Source organism: Semicossyphus pulcher, unplaced genomic scaffold (assembly GCF_022749685.1).
Source record: "Semicossyphus pulcher isolate SPU_LCO1_2020_fin unplaced genomic scaffold, fSemPul1.0.p SCAF_17, whole genome shotgun sequence".
In the NCBI taxonomy this organism is placed as follows: Eukaryota; Metazoa; Chordata; class Actinopteri; order Labriformes; family Labridae; genus Semicossyphus; species Semicossyphus pulcher.
The window spans coordinates 13,487,924-13,498,879 of record NW_027211681.1 but is presented as its reverse complement, the minus strand read 5'-3'; the positions used below and the strand labels follow the sequence as shown (position 1 = coordinate 13,498,879).

The 10,956-nt window shown below is 42.2% G+C and overlaps 1 protein-coding gene across 1 annotated transcript; it reads left to right on the top strand.

The window, feature by feature from the left end:
* The first annotated feature begins 520 nt into the window (after positions 1 to 520).
* On the top strand, positions 521 to 9,136 carry LOC138595194 (NLR family CARD domain-containing protein 3-like). The gene is made up of 10 exons (XM_069666545.1): positions 521 to 640; positions 822 to 931; positions 1,053 to 1,172; positions 1,463 to 1,541; positions 2,118 to 2,346; positions 2,609 to 4,391; positions 5,209 to 5,382; positions 5,470 to 5,643; positions 8,313 to 8,359; positions 8,484 to 9,136. Exons 1-10 carry the CDS (start codon positions 521 to 523, stop codon positions 9,050 to 9,052), a joined length of 3,405 nt encoding a protein of 1,134 aa, XP_069522646.1. The 3' UTR covers positions 9,053 to 9,136.
* The last annotated feature ends 1,820 nt before the right edge of the window (positions 9,137 to 10,956 follow it).

Below are 10,956 nucleotides of genomic sequence, written 5' to 3'. Positions count from 1 at the left end.
AGATATTATCCTGTGTCCCTCTGAGTTTATTCATTCATGTCCTGACTGGACTGTCCTGGACTCTGGTTGTAGGTTACACTGATTTAATGTCATGTTCATGTTTCTAGACTTTGACTGTGAAGTTATTGGAGTGTGACAGCGTCCTCAGATTGTTGAAGAAGAACTTGTGAAAAATGATCAGCAGCAGTTTCTCTCTTTGTGTTTCCTCTACAGGTGAAGGTAGAACGTGGATCTGAAGTCACCTGGTGAGTATTTTCTTTCTCCTGCCACATGTTAAACTGGAAGATTTTGCATGTCCTCACTTTGAACAGAAGTGAACTATAAATGAATCCATATGAGCTCTCTAGTGGACAAAAAGTACAGCTGTATAAAAAGGAATATATTCTTCTCCATTTATCCACAGTGGAAATCTTTGAATCATTTCTTCCTTTGGTGCCATCTGGTGGTAGAATCGGGAATGACACTGTGGTAGAGCGCAGTGTGTGTCTCTGTGATGTGAAGCTGGTTGTAATGAATGAGCATGTTGTGTTTGTGTGAAGGTGGGGGCTCTGCTATGAGTCAGTGTGAGGACAGAGAGGAGGGAGCCCCTCCCTCTAAAACCACTCTGTGTGGGGAACATGACAGCCAGACCAAAGCTCAGAGGTGAGATGAGGATCTCTAACTGTCCATGACTCTTCTCCATGTCAGAGCTCAGCACTCAAATCACTGCACCATCATTATTCACACTCACAGCTTTGTGTGTGTTGTGTTGAAGGCCAGAACAGCAGCTCAGACCGGACTCTGCTGGACCTGGACCTGGACCTGGACCTGGACCTGGACCTGAACCTGAACCTGGACGTGGACCTGAGCCCAGCTGTGTGTCCTTAAAGAGTGACTGGTCTATGGTTCAACCTATTCATTTCAAACATGGCCAGCAGTCTGAGGATCAAAAGTAATCATTTATCTCACAGTTTTTTGTTATCAGTATTTAAACTTTAATAATTTTCAGCAGCAATAATTCTGGAAGATTTTCAGTGTTTATGAACGTTCATCAGAGTTTGTGATTCTTTCAGTATCGAACATGAGAGACCAGATTCTCCTGGACCTGAACCCAGCTGTGTGTCCTTCAAGAGTGACCGGTCTAAGGATCGACTTATTTGTTTCAAAGATGTAAATAACTCTGACTGTCAAAGGTAAGAATTTAAAACAGAACATGTTTCTGTTGTTCTGTATTAAAACCTTTAAAACCAACATGTCAGCAGTGTTTTATGTCTGAACCTGAACATTTATCAGTGTTTGTGTTTCTATCAGGATCCAACAGCAGGAAACTATTTTACACATCAATAACTGTACTGAGCATGTACCTTCATGTGTGTCCTGTGTTTGTAGGAGGATCTAACAGGATCCACTTGATAGAATCTATCACATGTAACACTGTGTCTTTAGATTATATACAGTATATTATATTATATTTGTTCCACAGAGTTCAGCAGCAGAGATCAGAGGTTCCCATTGGTCAGTCTGCCCAGCAGCATCAAACACAGCTGGACTCCATATTTATGGTGTGTAAATGAACAAACACAGCTACTACTGAGAATCAAAGTTTACTTCAAATGACATTTTTATGTTACTGAATTGTTTCCTGATTACACTGCAAACATCATCTCTGTCTGAATTATGTTCACAGTCAGTGTTTTATTGACCGAATGAAGCGTTACATTGCTGAGCAGCACAGAGTCAGAGGTCAGAGGTCGTGGTGGATGGTGGTCTCACACAGACTTTGGCAGCAGAGAGCAGAGTTCACAGACTGAGTCCAGTTTGTGTTTGAAACAACAGAAACACTTTGGTTCATGTTAATGACAGTTTGTGGTTTCAGCTTCATTCTAATAAACACATCGTGTCCAAAGTCACTGCAGATCTTTTCTGTGTGAAACCAGACCAGGATATTTCTCCAACATGAATCTCATTTTATATCAACTTCATTTCTAGGAGACAGGACCATCCACAGACTAAATACTGAACTACCATTGTGATCCAGTCTCCATGCTGCACTCTGCAGACCAGCAGGCTTTCTGTCTGTCACTGATGATCTGATGTTGACTTCTACAGGTCAAAGTTCACTTCTTGTTCTGTTCCAGCTGCTGGAGGAGAACATTGTCAGTTTTGTGAAGAACGAGCTGAAGGAGATCAAGAGGGGTCTGAGTCCAGATTACCCAGAATGCTTAGAGAATCAGAGGGAGGATGAGGAGGTGTTGGACAGCGAGGAGGAAGAGCAGAGGAGGAGCAGCAGAGAGGCATTTGTGAAGATCACACTGCACTTCCTGAGGAGAATGAAGCAGGAGGAGCTGGCTGACTGTCTGCAGAGCAGTAAGAGGATTTTAACACATTTAACATGATGGAAAGAGGAAATGGAGGCAACATGGGAGAGGGTCACATTTAAAACTCTGCTGTTAATATGATGCACACATTTAATCAGATCTATGAACTGTGAGAAACTGTTCACACCTGATGTGCTGAAGAGATTTCAGAGAGGAGGGAAATAAACACCACCCTGATGTGTTTAAGTTTAAGATCATCAGATTGATTATAGCTTCAACTTATTGATCACATTTCTTGTTTGTTCTTTCAGGAAGTTTTCCTGCAGTTTGTCAGCGTGAGCTCAAGTCTAACCTGAAGGAGAAGTTCCAGTGTGTGTTTGAGGGGATTGCTAAAGCAGGAAACCCAACCCTTCTGAATCAGATCTACACAGAGCTCTACATCACAGAGGGAGGGACTGGAGAGGTCAATGATGAACATGAGGTCACACAGATTGAATCAGCATCCAGGAAACCACACAGACCAGAAACAACCATCAGACAAGAAGACATCTTTAAAGCCTCACCTGGAAGACATCGACCAATCAGAACAGTGATGACAAAGGGAGTGGCTGGCATTGGGAAAACTGTCTTAACACAGAAGTTCACTCTGGACTGGGCTGAAGACAAAGCCAACCAGGACATACAGTTCACATTTCCATTCACCTTCAGAGAGCTGAATGTGCTGAAAGAGAAAAAGTTCAGCTTGGTGGAACTTGTTCATCACTTCTTCACTGAAACCAAAGAAGCAGGAATCTGCAGGTTTGAAGAGTTCCAGGTTGTGTTCATCTTTGACGGTCTGGATGAGTGTCGACTTCCTCTGGACTTCCACAACAATGAGATCCTGACTGATGTCACAGAGTCCAGCTCAGTGGATGTGCTGCTGACAAACCTCATCAGAAAGAACCTGCTTCCCTCTGCTCACCTCTGGATAACCACACGACCTGCAGCAGCCAATCAGATCCCTCCTTATTGTGTTGACATGGTGACAGAGGTTAGAGGGTTCACTGACCCTCAGAAGGAGGAGTACTTCAGGAAGAGATTCAGAGATGAGAAACAGGCCAGCAGAATCATCTCCCACATCAAGACATCCCGAAGCCTCCACATCATGTGCCACATCCCAGTCTTCTGCTGGATCACTGCGACAGTTCTGGAGGATGTGTTGAAGACCAGAGGGGGAGGAGAGCTGCCCAAGACCCTGACTGAGATGTACATCCACTTCCTGGTGGTTCAGTCCAAACTGAAGAACATCAAGTATGATGGAGGAGCTGAGACAGATCAACACTGGAGTCCAGAGAGCAGGAAGATGATTGAGTCTCTGGGAAAACTGGCTTTTGAGCAGCTGCAGAAAGGAAACCTGATCTTCTATGAGTCAGACCTGACAGAGTGTGGCATCGATATCAGAGCAGCCTCAGTGTACTCAGGAGTGTTCACACAGATCTTTAAAGAGGAGAGAGGACTGTACCAGGACAAGGTGTTCTGCTTCGTCCATCTGAGTGTTCAGGAGTTTCTGGCTGCTCTTCATGTCCATCTGACGTTCATCAACTCTGGTGTCAATCTGATGTCAGAAGAACAAATAATTCATCATGAATCTGAAAAGACACACTTCTACCAGAGTGCTGTAGATAAGGCCTTACAGAGTCCAAACGGACACCTGGACTTGTTCCTCCGCTTCCTCCTGGGTCTTTCATTGCAGACCAATCAGACTCTCATGAGAGGTCTGCTGACACAGACAGGAAGTACCTCACAGATCAATAAAACAACAGTCAAGTACATCAAGACAAAGATCAGTGAGAATCTCTCTTCAGAGAAAAGCATCAATCTGTTCCACTGTCTGAATGAACTGAATGATCGTTCTCTAGTGGAGCAGATCCAACAGTCCCTGAGATCAGGACGTCTCTCCACAGATAAACTGTCTCCTGCTCAGTGGTCAGCTCTGGTCTTCATCTTACTGTCATCAGAAAAAGATCTGGACATGTTTGACCTGAAGAAATATTCTGCTTCAGAGGAGGCTCTTCTGAGGCTGCTGCCAGTGGTCAAGGCCTCCAACAAAGCTCTGTGTGTACACACCTAACTATACAAGTTTAAAGATGCTTTTCTTTATTCAGAAAAAACAAACATGGTTTGTGACTGCTCTCTGTTGATTCTTCTTCAGGCTGAGTGGCTGTCATCTGTCAGAGAGAAGCTGTGAAGCTCTGTCCTCAGTCCTTAGCTCCCAGTCCTCTAGTCTAAGAGAGCTGGACCTGAGTAACAACAACCTGCAGGATTCAGGAGTGAAGCTGCTGTCTGCTGGACTGCAGAGTGAACATTGTCTGCTGGAAACTCTCAGGTCAGTTTGAGGCTGATTGTTAAGTATCACTCAGTCTAAAGACATTTTACTTAAAGCTGCTGTGAGGTATTTCTGGTTTGTGTTGATTTTGGTGCCCCCTGTGGACAAAGCTGTACCTCTTATCTCTTTGCTGATTTAGTCCTGTACATGTGTAAGAAGTGTTTCCTTTAACAAAAAATGTCCCCTTGCTTTCTTTAACAGTCATATGCATCACTCAATTTGAATTTGTGCCCTGTAAATTGGAAACAAAGGCAGCGTGCAGTTAATTGCCTCATCTGACACCTACCCCAGTCAGCGGTTTCAGCTTTTATATCAACTTGTTGTTGATGGTCTTGTTTGCTTTTTGAGGTCACACTGAGTAATTAGAATGAATTGCAGTCTGTTTCATAAACAGTGAAAAACTCCTCATTTGAGCTTTAAGTAATTGTTAGTGACATGGAAACATAAAGTTCCTCATGAGTCCACTATTATTCATGTCATCAGATAAGATCAAATTAAGTCAGGAAAGAAAAAAAAATCAGTCACTGATCACTAATTCTTCTTCAGGCTGAGTGGCTGTAATCTGTCAGAGAGAAGCTGTGAAGCTCTGTCCTCAGTCCTTAGCTCCCAGTCCTCTAGTCTGAGAGAGCTGGACCTGAGTAACAACAACCTGCAGAATTCAGGAGTGAAGCTGCTGTCTGCTGGTCTGCGGAGTCAACATTGTACACTGGAAACTCTCAGGTCAGTATGAGGCTGATTGAACGACACTTGATATATTTGTCTTTCAAAATCAGTTCGATTTTTTTAATGACATGATTTTATTTCCAGTCTGTCAGGATGTCTGATCACAGAGGAAGGCTGTGCGTCTCTGGCCTCAGCTCTGAGCTCCAACCCCTCCCATCTGAGAGAGCTTGACCTGAGCTACAATCATCCAGGAGAACAAGGAGTGAAGCTGCTGTCTGCTGGCCTTGAGGATCCACACTGGAGACTTGACACGCTCAGGTATGAACAAAGTTCAGACACTGCAGGTGCCTCTAATTAAAATAGATACTGTATATATATTCTTTTGCTTAGTGTATTGCAAGTTCACACTTAAAAGAGCTCGCTCAAAGTTCAGTTCACACAGATTAAAATGAACTAGTTCATTTTCACTTTGTATAGTTTTTTTTTAGCTGCACCGAGCTCTCTTTCAGCTGAAGTAATGATCAGCCATTTTGGCCAGTTTTGGATTTGGCACCCCACACCTCAAAAGTTATAATATCAGTTTGTTCTGATAGACAGAATCATTTTAATATTTTCATGATATTTTGCAACACAGATCAGATATATATTGAAGATCGAGCTTTCTACAATTTGTGAGGATATGATGATATTGTGGGGCCTTCGACCCCAGTAGGGGCGTCGGGGGGGTGTTTGTTGATAAAAAACAAAAAGATTTTGATGTGATGGTATGCACTCTTTATTAGCACATGAAGTAATCACTGACAACTTTAAAATGAGTACCTCCACTGCTATCATTAAACATTTATGAGGGTCAAAAAAACTTTAGTTTATTGTGTCATTAAAATGTTTTTTATTTGTTCATAGACACTCACTGCACATTTTTAGACAGAGTTTATGCTTTGTAGTGCTTCTACCACTCATCATCTGCTGCTCTCTCTTCTCTCCATCATTTGTGCTGTCTCTCCTTTCTGTCTGTCTGCATCTCATAAAACGCTGTGGGATTAGACGAGTAGTGCAAGCTACTTAATCAACAGAACGTTCAATATATCTACATCAAAGCATAAATCAACAATTTTTGAGAAGGTGCTACAGAGGCCAACTTCTTACCCTGCCCTCTATTAAAAGATGGAGTTGTAATTTATGTAGGGAGATGTGCAGTGAGTGAGTGGTCAAGCAAGTAAGAGAGAGAGAGAGAGAGAGAGAGCGAGAGAGCGAGAGCGGCAGAGTGACTGTAAATGCGAGCGGAGCAGAGAGAAATGAAGATGCATCTTGGGTGCCGTAAGTCCGACTTTAGCTCTGAAGGTGAGCGGTCGTTCACTGCCTCCAGAGTGAACTACGCTCACGTTGTAAAATGATCCGTTCAGTTCACCGTTCACCAAAAATATAACAGTGCTTCTGCTGTGGTAACTCATCATGAAGGAGTTCTTACTTTCCAAAAGGTACCAAAATAGAGAGACTGTTACCATGAAAAGCTTTGATGCAGGATTCCCTTTTTTCTACTTTGTGTTTGTTGGTCTTTAAATGATCATGAATTACTGTGTTCAGATGCAGCCTTTGAGAAATAAACTATGAAAGCAAACATTTATTCTGGACATGAAAGATCGTTCTTGACGATGGAAATAATAAAAATTCCATGTGAGGTTTTTAAACTTTAAGATGATATTATCCAACATTCATGTTCTTCTGGTTTCTCTTAGTTTATGTATGTAGGGCTTTATTATGTCACATTTTATTATCTATATTATCTATGAAACACCTTTTCTTTAAATCATAAGATACTGTTACCGAGATTGTTTTACTGTACATTTAAATCAAGAGAGAAATGTTGCTCATTGAGGAACACAAAGGCTCTTACTTCCTGAAGCTCAGCTACAGGACTGCTTTAACCGCACAGACGAGACTCTATTTAAAGATGAGGACATTGAGACTGACACATGAACTGTTCTGTTTTATATAAAAAGCTGTGTAGAAAATGTCACCATCACAAAACTCATCTTACAGACTGCTGAGGTCACACACACACACACACACACACACACACACACACACACACACACACACACACACACACACACACACACACACACTGTCCTGAGTGTTCCAGGTCGGGTTCTGCTGAGTTAACTGAGGTATTCACAAACACTTCAACCATCTCTGGCACAGTGCTCTGTCCCTACATGTTTAAAGACAGTCACAATAGTGCCAGTTCCAAAGCACACAGCAATAACCTGCCTAAATGACTACAGGCCAACAGCATTAACACCTGTTATCATGAAGTGCCTGCAGAGATCGGTCCTCAAGCACATCAAGGCTGCAGATCAGGTCAACAGATGACACCATCTCTCCTGCCCTCCACACTGTACGGCTCCACTTAGAACAATGAGGAGCATGTGCACGGCTGCTGTCTGTAGACTACAGTTCTGCATTAATACAATCATCTCCAGCAGACTGGTCTCCAAGCTGTCTGATCTCGGCTTCAACAAAAACATCTGCCTCTGGATAAAGGACTTCCTCACAGAGCGGCTGCTGGTGTCCTTCTACCACGGCTCCATTGAGAGCATACTGACACATGGGATCCTGGTGTGGTAAGACAGCAGCTCTGTGGCTGACAGGAAGGCCCTGCAGAAGATCATCAACACAGCCCAGAAAGTCACAAACACACGTTTGTCTGCCCTGGATGACATCTTCACATCTGTGTGATTTTAACTTTAGCTTTATTTGAAGTTTTTTATCTTATATTTCAGCTCCACTCAGGCAGTGCCTCATAATTTCGTTGTATCTGTACAATGACAATAAACTTATTCTGTTCTAGTCAGTTTGATTTGTGAGGCCCCAAACCAGATTTGTTAAAGGTCACAGTGACAAACTGAGGAACACTGCTTCATGTTGAACAGCAGTTAGGACTCATGTTGGATAGAAAATCATTGTGACTGTGTTTCTTCCTCCAGGGTGGACCATGGTGGAGAGCAGAGGTTAAAGCCTGGTCTGAAGAAGTGTAAGTGTGGAATCAGTTTGACTCATGATGACCAAACAGCAGACTGTCAGTTAACAAAGAATAAACCCTTCAGGTGTGTCTGATGATAAACTGCTGCTGTGTTGTGTCTTTTTCTCTCCATCAGATTTCTGTGAACTCACTCTGGACTCAAACACAGCACACAGAGAGCTCCAACTGTCTGACAACAACAGGAAGGTGACACATGTGAGAGAGGATCAGTCATATCCTGATCATCCAGACAGATTTGACATCTGGCCTCAGCTGCTGTGTAGTAATGGTCTGACTGGTCGCTGTTACTGGGAGGTTGAGTGGAGAGGAGGGGTTTATATATCAGTGAGTTACAGAGGAATCAGAAGGAAAGGAAACTGTCATGATTGTGTGTTTGGAGGGAATGATCAGTCCTGGAGTCTGATCTGCTCTGATGATGGTTACTCTGTCTGGCACAATGACAGACAAACAGCCCTCCCTCTCTCCTCCTCCTCTGACTCTCACAGAGTAGCAGTGTATGTGGACTGTCCTGCTGACACTCTGTCCTTCTACAGAGTCTCCTCTGACACACTGATCCACCTCCACACCTTCAACACCACATTCACTGAACCTCTTTATCCTGGGTTCTGGCTCTGGTCTCCTGGTTCCTCAGTGTCTCTGTGTTCTCTGCAGGAGGGAGAGTCTCCTTTCAGTCCTGTGGTCTAAATGTTGCTGGACGAGGCTTCACTTTGGTTCATATTTGGCTGATTGTGTTTTTAATGTCACAAATGTTTTCCACTGAACAATCCTGACACAAAGAGGAAGTAACTCTAATGAACTACCAAAATAAAAGCTCAGCAAACTTCCTGAAATTTACACATTGGTCTCTAAATGAAGATGTCCACCCTTACTATTAAACACAATGAGCTTATTTACAGCATTTCATAAACATGTGTTTACAGACACATTCAACTTACATTACAGTGTGTACCCAACTCAGTGTGCACATTAGACAAGAGCTGTGAGCAGAAACACACTTAACTTCAATCATCACAACAAGTCCTCTCAGAACCATGAAACACATGAAGAGAAGTTTGTTTGAAGGTCTGTAATAAAAATGTTCAGAGTAAAGTTGATATAAAAAAGTCAGAGAACAAATGTGAACATTTGTGTTCCTCACACACACTAACCCTTATAAACACACTTTTACTTTAACTATTACTGTGATTAAATCGCTCTTTAGAGTTTCATAATGTGAAGACATAAGAGCCATTGTTGGGAGTGTGGAATACAGTAACTGTGTGTGTGCATGAAGTTGTATGGTGAGCTCACTGTGTTGTTTAACTGTTTCGTTGCGTCTAGATGTATGTTACAGAATGTAAGCTTACTATAGGAGTGAGGTACATTGTGTGAAAAAAGTTTTGTTTAATGTTTATGGTTCAAACAAACAATAGAGTGAGTTTTTGTTTTTTGTTTTGATTTCAAACTAATTGAATCAAACCAAAAGCACTAAGAAGAAAAATTCTGGTAGAATCTGGTGCAACTTTACATGTTTGTCTGTTTGTCTGTCTGCCTGTCTGTCTGTCCGTCTGTCTGAAGTACCATGGGAAGGAAGTGTGAATGTGAAGAGATACTCCTGCAAATAGTAATAGCAATTTGGTGTGGTGTGTGTGTTGCTATAGCGGGGGGATTGGCATGGTTTGCAATAAAGAGCATCAGAAGAAAGGGAAGAAGAGAAAAAGTTTTTATTTTATTTAATATTGCCCCTAGGAGTGAGATCCTCGTGAGACAAGTGAAATCGCTAGGGAAGAAAAGTGAGGTTTTTATTTTTATCTTTGGTTCAGGTTTTGATTATTTCTCTGAGTTTAAGAGAATAATGAAATTATCTCGAAGTACACCAGGTGTAACGTCCGTGAAGTGATACGGGGTCAGTGTGGTGGAAGAGATAAATGAGATTGGCTTCACCAGGTGTAACGTCCGTGAAGTGATACGGGGTCAGTGTGGTGTAAGGAATCTCAGGGAACCAACAGAGGATAGTCGCCGCGAGAGCGACACTGGCCAGATGTACATACAATTAACCAAAACGTTTCTGTGTTTGTGATTAGTTTAGAATAGTGTGTGTTGAAAAATATTATGTAACTGCTGTAAAAAGTGCTTAGCACCAGAATTTGTAATATTCTGAAGTGTTTAATGAAACAAAAGAAAACTTTAGGGATAGAGAGTGAATAAAGCTGTGAGTGCAGGTTAAAGGGGCGATAACGAGAGCACTTCTGCTGTGAGGAGTCAGGGCGAAAGGTGGGGGCCGTGTTCCTGGGCCCAGTAGGTGTGTTGGAGTGTAAGCAGCTCTCCCTGTAAACACAGAGAACAATGGGAGAATTATGTGTGAAGACTAAAAGTGAGATATATTGGTAGAATAAAGCAAAAACAAGGATAGAAAAGGAGAAAGTATTAATAACATTAATAATAATAATAATACCAGTAGCTAAGGTAATGCGATTTATGCTAGTAATAATAAAAATGTAATAATAAAGAGTGTAGTATCGGCTCACTCGCTGTCTACTTGTCCCAGTACAGAATGAGCACCAAGCTTTTTCAAACTAACAAACACTCAAGCACAAGACTGGATGAAT